Raw genomic sequence first — 18,226 nt, 5'->3', positions numbered from 1 at the left:
TGTGTGTGTGTGTGTGTGTGTGTGCGTGTGCATGTGCGTGTGCATGCACGCGCGCGCGCGCGCGCGCGCGCGCGCGCGTGTGTGTGTGTGTGTGTGTGTGTGTGTGTGTGTGTGTGTGTGTGTGTGTGTGTGTGTGTGTGTGTGTGTGTGTGTGTGTGTGTGTGTGTGTGTGTGTGTGTGTGTGTGTGTGTGTGTGTTGACAAATTCATGAAAATAAGTTGTGTATACACTCTTTGGGCTTGTGCGATGATGCTCAACTTTAGTTTTATTGAATTATTTTGTTTAACTCGTAAACATATTAGTTCATTCAATATTATCAAAGAATCTAAATGTTTAGTCCCTTGATGTCACTAAATTAGTCTTGACATATAATATTTTTGCAGGTTGTAGATTTTAAATTATGTTTACTTGAAATGTATCTAATATTTTACGAATGGAGTTGTAGCTTGGTTGGTTTAAGTTTCTTGGGTGCATGAGTTCAAACCTTGGGCTACATGCCTTGGTTTAAGTTTCTTGGGTGCATGAGTTCAAACCTTGGGCTACATGCCTTAATTTTTACATTGAACATTAGGCTTCAACAACATATCTATGACACTTTGGATGCTTTTGTAAGGTATCAAAATGGTAAATTTTGACTTGCTTAAAAAAATTTGATCATATACACATATGCACATATTTATAACCTAGATAAACAAAAAGTATGAAAGAATCCCCTGTAATTTAGCCACCTATTAAGCATTTATATTCTATAGACAATCTTGGCTAACACACACACACACGCACACGCACACGCACATGCACACGCACACGCACACAATTTCACCTTTGAAGCATTCCCCCAAATATTAAGTTGTCATTTGATGGGTGAAATGCCCTATGTTAGTCTTGCACCTTGAAATCGGGGTGCACTCGACTCACAAGAAGGCAACATCTTTATTTTGAAAAGGGAAATCTTCACTTTGACAAAATTTGAGCTCCCACCAATCATCATGAGGGATTGTTCTAAAACAAGTTGGCCAAGTTGCTTATATTGATAGAAAGTAGTTTAGTGTATAAACATGAGACAAACAGATTGCACAAAGCTTGGGTTGTTCACTCAGGGCTATGTGTGACCACCCTAAACATTATCTATGTTTTTGTATTTTTGCATAGTGGCATCAAATAGGTAGTTGCAAACAATTTTTTGCAAACATTGGAAAATGTGTATATGTAAGAACATTCCTTAGATTTTTGCATGGCAACATGAAATGGATAGTTGTAAACAATCTATTGCAAACATGGAAAAATGTGCATACATAAGATTGTACTATGTATGCTTATATTTTAAATCAGACCCTTTGGGCCTTTACCCTCCTCCATGTTTTAAATTTGACATGTAAAATTTGGCCTTCAACAAATAACTTATGATGCTTTGGACAAGTTTAGAAGTGAATAGATGTTTTATTATGCTTTTGAGGATGCAATAATTTATTATGCTTTTGAGGATGCAATGCATAGGGTTGAATTCACATCACCCCTATAACTCAACCCACACACCCAAACCATGACACCCCATGCTGACTGCTTTGGAAAATTTTGTAGAGTGTTGGAGTTTAAAACTTTCACTTAATGCTAATGAGTGACATCTAACATATTACACATATTCATATAGGTGCATGTATACATACATACATACATACATATAATCAAGAGAAAATCTCAATCTTTGGTGTCTACTGGTCATAAGTAGATATGTGTATAGGCCTCAACAGCTTACCATGTTTTTTAGACACCTTGACCCAAAGATTTAAGTGTTATTTGGGACACCAAAGCGCTGGTGGCCTCTCTCTCTCTCTCTCTGTCTCTCTCTCTAGCATGATGATGAGAGAAGTATGCTTACCAAGGAGCTCTCTCTCTCTCTCTCTCTCTCTCTAGCATGATGATGAGAGAATTATGCTTACCAAGGGGCTCCAAAAGATGACATTGGCCCAAGCAGCAGCTTCGGCGTTGGAACCAGCTTGGATGTTATGATGCTTGGAATGATGAGGCGATGATAATAGAGAGGAAGCAGCAGCGACGGCCTTGGCAGGATCTCTGGAGCCCAGGAAGATCTGGACGCCATCTGATTTGGCAAGGTGGCTGGCGATAAGCTTCCCCATGCGGCCCGTGCCAGGCACGAAGGCCACCTTGAGAGGCTGATCAGTCGACGCCATGATCAATATATGTATATATACTCTCTCTCTCTCTCTCTCTCTCTCTCTCTCGGCACAGCTGCTGTATAATAATATTGTAAGGAGACTGCTGGTGTACGCTCTCTCGTTCTCCTATCAATCTCTGTGCTCTCTCAGACTTCCTTAATTCATGCATTAGTTCCAGTGGCGGAGATCTATACTTACAATATGCTGCCTGGGCTCGGGGACTTTCCTGCCTCCTCACTGCATCTTGCGTTGTCACCTTTCCTTTTCTTATGTACGCTCTTACGTTTGCCTGAGTTTCGTAGGCGCTTCAAGCTCTTTTAAGAGTTTAGCTCCGAGCGGCCCTCCTTTCATTCTCAAGAGATTGGAAAGCCCCATCCATAACTATTCACACGTATTTCTTTGAATGGCCATGTGTCTCTCACTCTTTTCTTTACAGCCCCTTTTCGCATACCTATATCTTCTACCATCTATCATGATGTATTCTCGCATGTCTACACCTCCTACATCTATGTATTTTATATCTTCTATCATTATCAACAAAGGTTTTGCAAGACAAGCCACATGCCACAATAGCTGCATTGAGCTAGCCTCGAACTTGTTTGAAGATGCAACATTATGTTAATATGTAAAATATGCTCGTCTTAAAATATGAGTTTTGAACCTAAGTTGCATCCTTCTCTGTTTCTTGGAAGCAAGTCGCTATGCACACTTCTTTTAATATTAAACTTGCCCAATATAATCGGCCTCTTTCTTTACTAAACTTACATTCTTAGCATAAGATAAATCAGAAATAACCCTCTTGAAAAGGGTGGCCAACCATAAAGCTCCCATTATAACCACTTTGATAAAGTTCTAAACAAGCTTGGACTCCATCATCAAACTTTTTTGGTATGAGAAACTATTTCCAACGGACACAAAGTCTATCGTTAGCTCTAAGGAACCATCACATCTCCCTAAGCTACCTCACACATAGTTTTAAGGATTCATCCAGTCTCCCAAACGACCTTACACTAGTTGTGTGGCTTGAACCAAGCTTCAGAATGGCATTGATCACAGGCAATTCAAGTTTCAATAACATTGCACACTTTGGACTAAGGGGCCAATTCAAAATGAGGATCAATTTGCACTTGGTTTATGGAAAGTAGCATCAATTTGTACAATCTCAAGGATCAAACTCTAATATCTCTTTCCCTCTAAAATGATTTATTTGAGGATTTAACGAACTAATCCATCTCCTAGTCTTGCACTTGCCACCCGACTTATTAGGTCCACCCAGTCATACAATGTACATGTCAAGGTAACATTCATCCACTTTCACTTGCACACTAGAGGCATTCTTTCAATTTCTAATTAAGCATCCTACCGCATTGTGTCATCGATAGGAACACATCAAAAGTATTGAGAGAGTCCATTTAATCACCATGACTAGCCTCCTCTTTGCTTAAAAATTATCCAACTTAGCATCGTTGGGAAATTTGATCACCTTTAGCACACATAGACTGATAGATCTAGTTGTTACCAATCATGTGGTGGGGGGGTTTGCTTGATCTATGGCACCGAATACATACAGGAGGAAGCTCACTCGAGAACACAAGAAGGTAGACGAAGGCCAAAACATTTTCTTGCTAGTTTTTCTTCCTTCTCCTCTCACAACGTAATGTACATAAAGTATAGATAAGATACAACATAAAGAAAAATAGCCCATAAGTCAAACAGTGCATAATTGACTATATTAATTGGCTAACTGTATAACTATGCTAGCTTTAGGTAGGTGTAACTAACCCAATTTAATAAGTGATAAGTTAGTGGCTATGTGAGGATCATAATGACCACCCATGTATTAAGTGCAAACATGTGGATCCATCTAGCCATGTGGCCCATCATCAATATTCGTATGTGTTGAGCTTCCTATCTTAACACTCCCACTCAAACTCTATTGCATATCTACAACTCCAAGTAAACTTCAAAGTCCTTGAAGCTTCTTTGCACCTAATATCTTTGTGAAAATGTGAGCTATCTGATCTTGTATGCTACATTATACCAAGTCAATTTCTCCTGCAAGTACCTTCTCTCTCACAAAATGGTAATGCACCTCAATTTGTTTTGTCCTAGAATAGAACACTAGGTTCCTAGCCAATTGTATACTACTCATGTTGTCACAATGAGTGACAACTAAACCATTTCCTTGGGGGATGTACTTATAAGAAATTATATATATAATGTGTGTTCAAAGGGCGTTAAGATATATCATTTCTTTATATGCTATAAGGACATAAAATAATCCCTTTTACTTTACTAAACTTTTGATTATTATTTTTTCAAATTAAAATTAGAAAATTTATTTTGTAAATATAGTCTTGTAAATTTTACTAAATAAATTGCCATTTATTTTAAAATTATGTGATATCTTACATGTTCTATAAGGTGTACACCTCAAGACCATCTCCTTGCACATCCAAAACACCCAATAACTTTTGTAACCCTACCACCTAACATGTTACCATAGCATCATCTTTATACTCAACCTCTGTATTGCTTGATACAATAACCATTGATTGCTTTTCGCTACTCCAAGTAACCATTGCACTACCAAGGAAAAACATGAATCCCCTAGTAGATCTTCTATTAGACTTGTTACTAGCCCAATCTACATCTATGTACCCAAATACATGTATATCTTTAATTTCTTCATTAAAAAATCCATAATGCAAGGTGGACTTCATAATCTCAATATACATCTAGCTACATTTAAATGAGGTTTCATAAGTGCCTGTAGAAAATGACTCACAAGTCCAATACCATAACTCAAGTTTGGCCTTGTGATGGTCATATAGATCAAACTCCCTACTATCTTATTGAACATAGTAGGATCTTGTATCTCATCCCCAACATCAACACTTAACTTTATATTTTGCTCCAATGGCACTAAAGAGGCTTACATGTCATCGTGCTATACTTGGATAATATAAGCCATACTACTTTTGGGACAACCATATACTATCAACAGCACATATGATCATCTCAATACCAAGAAAGTATCTTAGCTCACCTAGATCCTTTATCTCAAAATTTTGTTTCAAAATAACCTTGATATTAGCAATCCCAGTATTACTGTCACGTGTAATAATCAAGTCATATATATAGATGACTCTGACTACCAAACTTGCATCACCCTTCCTCACAGAAAGTGAGTAATCTACATGAGAAATATGGAAGCCAATATTGACAATATACTCTCCAATCTTGTCAGACCATGCTCTAGGTTCTTGTTTCAGCCCATAGAGTACTTCTTTGATTTGCACACATATGTGGGATGCTAACTCCAATCTTTAGCTAATACCAAAGTAATCATACATCTGACAATTGACATCCTTGCAATTGGATTGAATATCTCAATATAATATATGTCATATGTTTGTGTATAGGCTTTTGCAACTAGCCTGGTAAAATCATTTGCATTATGCTTTATTTTATAGACCCACTTACAACCAATATCTTTCTTGCCCTTAGGCAATGATATTAGATCCCAAGTCCTATTGGCCTCTAATGCATCTATCTCCTTATCCATTGCAACATCCCAATGAGCATGACTAATAGCCTCCTCAAAACAAGTGGGATCAACATCCTCAACTACCTTTACTATATAAGCATAATGATGAGCTACATAACCCTCAAAACCAAATTTTCCAATAGGATATCTCGCCCTACTAGACCTATGTACCACTTGATCACTCAATGAAGCCTTTACATTACCCTGTGCTCTCTGTACACCTAGTGTTCTAACTAAAGGAATACCAAGCTCATCATTCAAACTCTCGAGGCCACTAGAGTCTCCATCAAGAACTAAAAAATTAGTAGATGTATTAGTATCATGTAACACTTTTTTCTTCCATTTGTCATTAGCTACAACACTAGTATATGCATTTAAAGATGTTGGGCTACTCCTTAGTCTCCTAGCTATAGATCTACTACTAGATGATATCTCTAGTTCATTAAGAGTCTATGATTCCTACTTGTCTATCTATAATGACCATCGTGATCATCAACATCATTCAATGTTGTATCTCCACTAAATGCTTATCAACTACTCAACTCATAAAAAATAACATCCATGTTCACCCAAAACTCACCATTAACAAGATTACGATACCCTCTCTACTCAGTAGTGTAAAATATTACACGGCGCAGCGAACAGAATTTGAGAAAGAGATAGAGAGTACACAACAGATAAGAGAAGAATCAGTAAATTCTTTAACTCCAAACAACTGATACAAAGATGGCTCTGTCCACCCGTGCGCTTCCACTATGTGAAGCTTAGATGGTGATCTAGACAGAAGATAGGTGAAGAGCTTAAGGCTAGTTGGAACAACAGCTCTGACTGGGTGAAAGATGAGTGAGAGATGGCTACGAAGGGGTTTAGCTTTTATAGCCCATGAAGGTCGTTAGGTCGGCCTGCTGACCGACCTACCATATGAGCCTCCACTAGTCGGCCAGGGAATATTCCCTTTACCATCGGGCCGGGTGCTACCCCCGAACCCCCGCCAGGGGGGCTGCTGGCCCCCCTGGGACCCCCCAGCCAGGGGCTGCTTCCGCGGCCCCAGGACCCCACAATAGGGGCCCCCTTTTAACTCCCTTGCCCCGCAACTCGATGCAGTGCACCTCGAGTTGCTACCAGCTTAACCACTCCGTCTAACCCAAAGATTAGACCCACAATGGTCACCTTTTTGCCATCCGGTCACATATCTGATATACAAGTCAAGACTCAACCAATGTCCGGGCTCACATTTGGCTTCTCCTCATAATGGGGGCCTTACAACTTTGAGCACCATGGATCATTGGTAGCACCTAATGAGGGTGGGGCATTGATCATATCTAACACCCCCCCTCAATGTCCACCCATAGGTGAACTATCTCCTTGGCCCAATGCCAAGTCTCTGAAGATGAACTTGAAGTAGATCCTTTGTAAGTGCTTTGGTGAAGATATCTGCTCCATTCTCCTCTATTGGACAGTAGACCAGTTCCACTATCCCATCCTCCATCAAATCACGCACATAGTGATACTGGATCTCTATATGTTTGGTGCATGCATGAAACACTGGATTTTTGGCAATGGCGATGCAACTCTGATTGTCACATCTCAGCACAGTTGGTTCTTCATCTTGCACTCCCATATGCCATAGAATCCTTCTCAACCATACGGCTTCACATGCAGCAAAACAAGCTGCCTTGTACTCTGCTTTGGTAGAAGACAATGCCACTGTTGGTTGCTTCTTACTAATCCAAGAGAAAATTCCTGAACCCAAAGAGAAACAATAACCAGAAACTGACTTCCTGGAATCAATGTCTCTTGCCCAATCTAAGTCACAGTTCCCCACAAGAGAAGTTCTGAAACTGTATGTGATACCATAGTCAAGAGTTTTCTTCAAGTATCTAAGCACCCGCATCCCAGCCTTCCAATGACTCTCATGAGGTTTGTTTGAGAACCTGCTCAAAACACCAACAGCAAAACTGATATCTGGTCTGGTGTTGCACAAGTAGATCAGACTGTCGACCAACCTTCTCGTAATTAAGATTTGAGAGTTTAGAGTCTCGCTTATATATATATATATATATATATATATATATATATATATATATATATATATATATATATATATATATATATATATATATATATATATAATGTAACCTGACACCTTCTAGGACCAATAAAATTGCAAACATCTTTACACAAAAATTGTCATATGCATGGTGGTCATGGATCATAAGTCCGAAATCAACTTTAAAAAATTAAAACTTGAATATTCAAAACTTGGCTAGTGGGGGACTAAGGAAGAAAGAAAGGAAAAAAAGCTTTAAGGTTTAAAATCTTAAGAAGGAGATGAGCTAGCCCCGCCCCCCTCCCCCTCTTTTCATGAAAACGATACATCTCTGTGTCTCTCTTCCTTCCCAAATTGGGAAAATTGAAATTGTGAAAAAAAGCCTTATTTCTCCTCCTCAATCTCAGCATAAGACTCTAGCAATCTTCCCCTTTTCTCAGTTCAATCAACAAGAGGCCTAGATTGGAGCAAGATCAACCAAGAGCCAGGCAAATCAGTCATGGCATCTCGGGTAGCTTATCTAGACCTCAAAGATCAGATAGCTAGCATCATAGTGCATCTTAAAAGCTTCTAGATAGTCGGATTCGCAAGATGCCCTCCATAAAGAACTCCTCTTCTTGGTCACAACCCATAAATCCCCCCTCCAAATTTAACTATAAATATGGAGCATGAGGAGCCGTTGAAGACCAGCCCCCCGATCTAAGAGAAGAGACTCTTCTCGAACCAAGAGAGAAGAGCAAGAGGGAGAGAGCTAAGAGGAGAGCGAGAAAGGAAATTCTTGTGTGAAGACAAGGAGGATACTCCGTCGACTCTCAAAAATCAAATCACATCTCTTCTACCTTCACTCCCCTGTAGAATCCAAACTCTACTCAATTTTCTCCCAATGTCTAATAATCGCCATCTCTATCAATCCAAGCATGATGACCCAAAGCTCTATTTGACCATGGCCCTAAAGAAGAAAATTATGGAGGTCATGGAAGTGGGAGCTGCTAATAACGCTGCGGGTGCAACTACTACAAATGGAATAGCGAGTACTGGGATTACAAAAATGAAGGTGTGAATACCAACATCAATCAAGCGCTCATCATAAATCCCCAAGTACCATATTTGATTAATATTTTAAATATTAAAGGCAACCAATAGAACATCATCCAATGAGCTAGTAACGAAAAGTTGCATTCGTAAGAATAGGATTTTTTTGAAAAAAATATTGCATAAAACAAATCCTAGAGAAATTCTTAACCACAAATTCCAAGGAATATTTTGGGTTTGTACGAGATGTACTGGAAATAGGGTGTAAGGAATATACTCTGCTTCTTGAAAGAGTTGAAAATTTTGATTTGTGTTGAATTGATGGAACCTATGATTGATAAACACGAATGCTAATTCTCTGAAAAAATATTGATATAAAATTATCAAAAATACTTTAAATTGTAATAAAAAATAAACCAAGAATTTCTAATTATCGCTACACAAGGACCCATAGAACTCTATTTTAAGAAAAAGAAAAAGATTATCACAAGAGCTGCTCTTTTCTTTTAAAAAAGAAGTATAGAAAAAACAAACTCTTGTTTAAGTTTATCCCATGTTAGATTCCAAGGGGAGAATAATCTGAGAAAATTATTGGAAGATATGGCCACTTACACTAAGTTTAGCCATGATGTTGTTATTCTAAGAAAAGAGGTTTGTCTTGGAAATAAGTTCATTGAAAATTTTGTGTATAATGCATTTGAAGTAAGTTATTTGTGATTGTAAAACTAGGTGCTGATCGTTCCTAAATTATTAGGCTAAAAGATGGTTAATCGGTATAGATTGTCGATTGAGGCAGTATTCTGATGGGCACAAAACATTGACTAAGGTAGTATTCTCTGATAGTGCTAGACATCCCCAAGGTCGGCATGAATAAAACCTACTCCAAGGGGTTTTTGTTTTTTTGTTAGTGAGTATAGACCTATCATGACGCAAAAGGTCCTATCATAGGGAACTCAAGTTGGTAGGAGGAGGTAAGGATACCAAGCGGGCTCTGGTCTCACAAACTCCTTAGACTCTTACAAACCATTAATTACCCTTCAAACCCATATAGTATTCTGGAAGTTCTAATATTGTTAGACTAGGAGCTAAACTTGGAAATAATAATACCTTAAGGTTGACATTACGTCCAACCAGGACAGAAAAGATTGTAAATATATATTTTTCTTAATGAAACTATTGAGAAAGAATTGATTTACATTATTTTTGTGTTGTGAAATAAAGACGTGTAACGAACTTGTGTCAGGAGTTAATCAAAGAAGTTTTTTTAATATGTCAAACCTAAAGTGGTAGGTAATTAGGTAATTAAAAGGACTCTATCCAGGGAAGTGGGAGAATGGATCCCTGATGGGTTCAGACCTACAATTGGGTGGACTCTGTAAACTGAGAGTTTTTCTCAAAAGGAAAATTTTACGTTCATAAATAGGTAAACAAATGACCATAGATATTAGAAAACCTAATTTGAATCGTTTTAGGGGGCCGGAATGGGATTTTGCCCTATAGATAGAAGGGATGATGTGTCGCACTCCGCTTCATCTCCCATTCTCTTTGAACCAAGTGCAATGCAAGTTCATTTGAGTTTGATTAGTCAAGTGCAATGCAAGTCCGCTTCAATTTGAATCCTATAAGAAGTGGGAACTTGAATTAGTGACACTAATTGATCGATTTAGTAGGTCATTTGACCCATAATAGGAACCTAAAACTCAATAGGATCCTCGTGGGAATGGCCAGAACTTCCACTATGAGGTAGACTCAAGTGAGCCTAGATAGCAAACTTCGAGGTATTCCATGGAATCCCGAATGTCGTTATCTAGGATATCTCTTGATGGGCTACTAAGAATGTGCCAACAGCGAGGAAGCGGCTCGAACGGGCACATCACAGTTGGTATCAGAGCCTATGTTGATATAGGATATGGTGCAACTATAAAAAATAATAAAGATTTATAACTACAACATAAGATATATTTTCCTTAAGTTGTGAATTTTTCTCTTGTTAATATATGTTCTTGATTAATGGCTGAGGGAAAAACCTTGGGAATGATTCTTGATTTTCCACATCATGGTTATGTCAGCAATGCACTCCTTTAGTTTCAGTTGGAGAAACTAGATGATGTGAATATTAGATCAGATATACAATCCTTCACCCTTGTATTATGAAAGACAATGGATGTTAAGTGGAGGATAATATTACATTGATGCAAACTGCCTTGTTTACCTCCATAGCAATTTAAAGAGGTTAAGATGGATGGAAACCCTTAAGGTTGCCAAGATTTATCTATTCTATGAGGCTAGAATAAACTCAAACATGTTCACTGGTGGAGGACAACAAGTCAAATTAAATCGATACATCTTCCCCTAAAATATAGATTTTTGGATATCCATTTCCAAAACCCTAATTACTATGTAATGGATGTATCACAATGACATGCCTAGGTTGTAGTAGGGAATCCTCTTCCAAGAATAATATAAGCCTCTGAGCTTCTCAAATAAGATACTCCCTTCCTATTGACATAAAGAATTATTTTTGTCCACCCATTATAATCAAAATCAATTGTCACCTTAGCAATCGAGAACAAATGGAAAGATATTATCTGTTTGTTTGTTTTTTTAAAATGAAGTTTGGATTGGTTAAATCCTAGTGGAGATAGAGTTAACTATTAGCAAATTATTTCGAGATGACAAAGTCAGAAGAAAGTCGTGTATATATCTACCATGCTTCCATTATGAATGGTAAAATAATTTATAACTATCTTATAATGAATATACGGTCCTTATCTTTCCTATCCAGAATGGCCATATGGGACAGATTGATACATTGAGGCTAATTGCCTCGACTAAACCAAAAATCAACCTCAGGTAAATCCAATGGATGGAGAACTTAGAAGCTCGTTGAGCTATCTCACCGTGACGGCCCTGAACAGGATCCCATTCTTCATATTAACGACCATTTAGATCATCGAAACCATTGCATAAGTAGAGAACCAACTAAGTTCGTCTCGATCGATAGAATTGCTATTCTAGGGGGAATAACCCTCATCATAACTTCTACAAAGGAGGATATCTAGATCTTCCCACTAAAATATCGAAATATGGATATACACACCACAACTCTAGCGGATAGGGTCTGCTAAGCTACCCGAGACCCACGGGTAACCCAAAATATTTCCTAACTAAAATTAAAACTCTCTTTAAATGTGTAAACCATGATCATTATCGGAAAGGCTGAATAGTACATACTTCCCTTCCTAAATTAATGAGATAGATATAGCAAGTTAACATATTTTTAAATATTATTACCGAAGGAAATTTGATTATGATTTTTTTTTTAAAATCCCTAGGATGTCACCTCGAATCTCAATATTACATAAGCTCAAGAGAAGAAATTTCTTCTCAAGTAGTACAAGCCACCGAAATTTGATGGTAAAGGAAGGATATTCCAACCCGAGGCGGAAAGATGGATAGAATCTATGGAAGACTATTTCATTGTTGCAATGATTGCACTGTCAAATCAAGCAATGATCGCAAAACTAAAATTTATAGGAGATGCCCATCTTTGGTGGAAATAGTGGTGCAAGGACCAAAGAATGCCTAAAATCTCTATCACCTAGGACAAGCCTAAGGACACTATGCATGGGAGATACCTTCCACCCTCATATCAGGCCTAGAAGATGAATGAATGGGTCAAGTTAAAGCAGTTAATCCTAAGCCTAGAAGCTTATTACTCCAAATTCATAACGCTTCTAAAATATGCACCTACAATGGATATTTCACAGCAAGAATCCAAATTTTGCAATGGTTTAAATCCGCCCTTGAATATGCACCTTGAGTCAATGAGACCATCAGATTTATAGGATGCATTGATTCAAACAACCCCAATAGTTCAGGAGATGGAACAAAGGCCAAGGAATGCCAAAATTTGGAGCAAAAACTGTTAGAATAAGGGCAACTTCCAAGGATATGCAAAAAGAGCCCAAGGACAGTATTAGCCAAACAGGACAAAGAGAGCCAAGTCAAACACGGTGGGAAATTTTATACCCATAGGAAAAGACAATGAGGCTCCAAGGTATTTTTTTTGTAAGGAACTAGGACATTTGAAGAGGAAGTGCCGGAAGCTTGTCCCAAACAAGCACTAAGGTCAATTTTGTGGGAAAAACCAAGCTACCAAGGCAAAGTTGTTAGAGTAAACCTGAAAGAGATACATAATGATAAAGATACTATGATGGAATCTGATATGCAAAGAGCAAGAGTACATGCCACTATTAGCAAGAAGGGTCCAAATTGCAAATTCTTAGTGATCTAGACACTAGCAAATTATCAAGGTGAACCCTTTTGAATTTTAATCGACTGTGAAAGTACCCACTCTTTCATATCATCAAGATGTGCGAAAAGACTAGGCATAAACACTACTCATGCACTTAGACTGTTTGTGGAGTTAGAAAATGGTAAAGAAGTTCTTTCAGCATAGCAAACTAGCAAGGAATAATTTATCTTGGGTGGTAATTCTTCCAAAATGAGTTTCCGGATCATGAACCTCGGGGCTTATGAATACTTGCTAGGTCTGGATTGGTTAATTCCAAATAATGTCCATATCCATTGCAAAAAGGGTCAAATTACATTTCAAGATATTTAAAAGGAGAACAAGTAACCACTCAGGGAGAAGTAGGGAACCCTAAGGTTCAGCTAGCTAAAGCTTCTCGAATAGTAAAGGGACTGAATAAAGGATTACCCATCTATCTAATTAAGCTCAACAAGGCCTTGCATGATAGTAAAGCCAAGGACCAACCCTCTTGGCTAAAAGATTATATAGATGTTTTTCCAAAAGACCTGACAAAGCTTCCACTGACAAGAGAAGTAGATCACAAAATCCAACTCATTCCAGGCATTGCCCCCATAGCCAAGCAGCCCTACCAGATGTTAATTCCTGAAGCCATTGAGCTAAAAGAACAACCCAAACAACTATTAGACCAAGGATACATCCAGCCAAGTAATTCACCATGGGGAGCCATGATACTATTCCAAAAAAAGAAAGATGGAACACTGCACCCTTGTATTGATTACCATGGATTGAACCAAGTGACAATGAAAAATAAATATCCAATCCCAAGGCTAGACAAGTTGCTTGACTGACTCCAGGGAGCAAAGATATTTTCAAAGATCAATCTCATATCGGGCTACTACCAAATACGAATCAAGGAAGAAGATATCCTTGAAATGCCTTTAACAGAAGGTACGGTCATTATGAATTTATTATGATGTCATTCGGAATGAAAGCTCCTACCACCTTCAACAAATTGATGCAAGACATTTTCAAACCCTATCTTGACTACTTTGTTCTTGTCTTCTTCAATGATATCTTAATATATTCCAAGAATAAAGAAGACCATGGACCACAACTACGAATAGTTCTTGAAACAATGAGAACCCATAAGCTGTATTCTAAAAAGAAGAAATGTACATTCTTCAAAAAGTAGATTGAATATCTAGGATTCATAGTCTTAGCTGATGGCATTTCAGTGGATCCTGCCAAGGTCAAATATGTACAATATTGGCCACCCCCAACAACAATCAAAGAAGTGCAAAGCTTTCTAGGGCTAACAGGTTGATATAGAGTCTTCATTAAAGACTATGCCTTGATCACTGCCTCTCACCGACCTTGTCAAGAAGCATGTCTCCATTATATGGACGTCCACCAAGCAATCCAGCTTTGAAAAGCTTAAGCATAGTATGGTAACCACACCTAATTTAAGGCTACCTAACCTAAGCAAGGAGTTTGAAGTCATAAAATTGATGCAATATCTCTTGTCTTGGGGTGCGTGCTTATGCAAGAAGGACATACATTAGCCTATGCTTCATGGAAATTAAAGATTCGTGAAAGAAACTATGCCACACATGATCTAGAATTACTTGCTGTAATTCATGCCTTCAAATTGTGGAGACATTATCTGCTTGGTAACAAGTTTTCCTTAGTCACTGATCATAAAAGCCTAAAGTGGATTTTTACTCAATCAGACCTCAATATGAGACAATGCCAATGGATCGAGATTTTGTAGGAATTTGACTTTGAAATCAAATATAAACTAGGCAAAGAGAATGTGAGTGTAAATGCCCTAGGCCATAAATCATTTTTTAATACTCTAATTCTAAAGGAATCCTCTAGGGCAGAAACTATTGCCACAATGATTTCAATGCCCAATAACCCTATCATAGAAATGGCCAAAGAAGAAGTAGTGAAGGATCCAAGTATCAGAGAATGCTAAGAGAAATTTCTAGTAAGGATTCAAGTCCAAAACTCAAGTCTAAGTATCAAGATTTTTCCATAAGCAGAGAGCTTTTCTATTTCAAGTCAAGACAATGTATTCCTGCAAGCCAGGAACTCAAGAAGAAAATATTATAGGAATCTCACGATTCTCCATTTTTGGGTCATCTTGGATATGCTAAGACTCTTGATGCAGCGAGAAAAATCTTCTACTGGGAAAGACTCAAGGGTGACGTACTCAAGTATGTTACCGAATGCCTAAACTACCAACGAATTAAAGCTGAATGTGTCAAGTTGCCAAGAAATCTCTAGCCACTTGACATCCCTCAAATGAATTGGGAAAATATTAGCATGGACTTCATAGTTGGATTACCCTTGGTATAAGGAGGATATAACTCAATAACAGTAGTCATTGATATGCTAACAAAAGTTACACACCTTATTCCTATAAAAACCAATTACAAGGCTTCTGATATCACCATACTTTTCATTAAGGAAAATTTTAAATTACGTGGACTACTTTACAAAATCATTAGTAACCATGATTCTCTCTTCACATCAAACTTTTGGAAGAGTTTGTTTGAAGTTCTAGGAACCTAGCTCTACTTCAGTACTACTTACCATCCCCAAACCAATGGCTAGACAGAACGGGTCAATCAAGTTATTGAAGATATACTTAGAGCTTATTGTAATAGGGAACCTAAGCGGTGGATCCAATACCTATCCTTAGTGGAATTTGCCTACAATGCATCATACCATCAAAGTATTCAAATGACTCCTTTTCAAGCACTATATGGGCAAGGTTGTCTTACACCACTAATTTTTTTTAATCCTACCCTACGGGTAGAAGCATCTAAGCAAATGCTGGAAGAAATGGATCAGCAAAGTAAAGTCTATAAGGCAAGATATTCAAGCTGCCAATGATCAACAGAAGGCATATGCAAATCAATGAAGACAAGAATCCATTTTCAAATAAGGTTGGCATGGTTTTTATTTGAGTTCACCCAAAGAAAAGTTCCTTATCTCTGGGAGAATTCAAGAAGCTAAGTCCCATGTATTGTGGACCATATAAGGTGCTAAAGTGTCTAGGACCTAATGCTTATAAGCTGCAACTCCCTTACAACTTGAAAGTGCATAATGTATTTCATATCAATCTATTGAAAGCCTATGTTTTCAACCCTGATCATGTACTTAACGACCAAAAAATTGTGATGCCAAGTCAAGTGTTATAAGATCTGAGATACATATTCAACTTTCTTATATACTTAAAAGATATATGGTGAATATTATGCTAGCACAGAGAGAGAACATATGAGAGAAAAGAAAGATGTAGAGAGAGAGAGAGAGAGAGAGAGAGAGAGAGAGATGGATTGACAACACACTAGGGATTGGAAGATGGGTCAGTCCCCCCCCCCCCCCTTGTGGAGTTATATTATTGACAAGGAGTTAGCTCCTCCATTACACATAAACCAGTTCTTAACTTGTAGATCTTGGGAACAAGATCACAGTTCCTTGCACGGTATACAACTGGCTAACACTTGCACAACTTGGAAGTTGGCACCTTTTGATCCTTCTTGAGTCTCTCCTACACAATATGTGTAGGGCTCTCCTCTTGGAGCTTGATTTCAGCAAAGCTTTGGTAGCACTTGCACCTTCTCTCCTACACAATATGTGTATGGATCTTCTCTTGGAGCTTGATTTCAACAGAGCTCTCACAGCACTTGTACCTTCTCTTCTCCTCTTGGAACTTGATTTTATAGAGCTTCGGCAGCACTTGCTCCTTTTCTTCTCCTCTTGGATGCATATAAAGTGATGCTTTCTTCACCTCTCCCACACCCAAGGAGAGCCTCTTCTTTTATAGGCTTCAAGAGCTTCTCTTCTTGGAGAGAGACTTGAGTGCCAAGATTGGAAAGGTTGATCTTCATGCAAGATGTGGATGTTTCAAGACCTACTCTGTAGCACTAATTTTGAAATATCTCTCTGTATGTTGCTCCGGATGGAAAAACGTCCAATAGAAATTTGAAGATCTTGCCATTTTCGATAACCATAGCAGGCTGTTTTTAGAGATTTGCTTTCTATCGTGAGATATTTTAAAATTTGATTCACCATGCCTATTTTAAGAAAAGTAGCTTTTTAAACTCTACTCTTAACTTATGGTCCATGTAACCACCTTGAGCCATAGATAAGGAGAGTTCATTAGATTGTCTTGGGCCTCAACCTTAAGATTGACTTCCCACAAAATCTTGTGTCATCTTAGACCTTAGAAAGAGAAAATCGCTTCTCTCCTCACTTCCAAAGGATCATATCTCTTGTCTTTCTTAGTGAGAGAATTACCTTCCTCGTTTTTCTTAGTGAAAGAATTACTTCTCTTCTTAATTCATTAAGAGATTAAATACCTTAAATCTTGACTTGTAAGGGAGAGCATGATCCCAAATGAATTCAATGCTCATTACACACAAGTAAACATTCCCAGGCATCTCCGGATGCACACATAAATACATATACACAATGCTAATGCACTTTCTTTTCTTAGAACTCAATCCATCTTCATTTATGTGTAACTCCTTGGTTCTTGTGTACACTCTTACACTTGGCAGACACTTCCTTCCCTCTTCATAACTTGTACTGTCTGTACTAGATATCCCTATCATAGTGCTCTGATCACCCCATTAAGTGATGCACTAGGGATATTGGTTTCTAAATGGTCTCATGGCCATGCTAGATCATCATCAACACTTAAAGAAAAGTGAGTCATTAGTTTATTGATATAAGTTTACTAAATAGAGAATGTGTAATAAGCAATCAATTTAGTGACATCAAGGAGTCCTCAAACTTCGACTAGAAAAGATACTTGATATGCGAGAGAAGGTTCTAAGAAGAAAAACCCTTAGGGAGTATCTCATCTAGTGGAAAGACTATCCTGAAGATGATGCCACTTGGGTTGACGAAAAATCACTATGTAACCAATATCCCCAGTTTCATTCGAGATGAGGACATATCGATTCCTTTAAGGGGGACAAGATGTGATATTTTGACTTTTATTTTCAACTCTTCCAACATCTCATAATTAAGATTTGAGAGTTTAGATATCAAAAAGTGGAGTCTCGATAAAAAAATAATATGTATTATGTAACCTGACACCTTCCAAGACTGATAAAGCTGCA

The 18,226-nt window shown here is 38.0% G+C and overlaps 1 protein-coding gene across 1 annotated transcript in view; it reads right to left on the bottom strand.

Annotated features, from left to right (window-relative positions):
• Positions 1–2,320, bottom strand: part of LOC148030523 (uncharacterized) — a 3,070-nt gene extending 750 nt beyond the window's left edge. Inside the window, exon 1 of the mRNA XM_087687263.1 lies at positions 1,941–2,320. Coding sequence (XP_087543389.1) covers positions 1,941–2,192 — 252 coding nt within the window. The 5' untranslated portion in view covers positions 2,193–2,320. The remainder of the gene's footprint in view (positions 1–1,940) is intronic.
• Between the last annotated feature and the right edge of the window lie 15,906 nt (positions 2,321–18,226).

Source organism: Lygodium microphyllum, chromosome 10 (assembly GCF_053477565.2).
Source record: "Lygodium microphyllum isolate KBCC chromosome 10, Lygodium_microphyllum_v1.1.10, whole genome shotgun sequence".
In the NCBI taxonomy this organism is placed as follows: domain Eukaryota; kingdom Viridiplantae; phylum Streptophyta; class Polypodiopsida; order Schizaeales; family Lygodiaceae; genus Lygodium; species Lygodium microphyllum.
The sequence above is the reverse complement of the archived record's forward strand: the minus strand, read 5'-3'. Positions and strand labels throughout refer to the sequence as shown.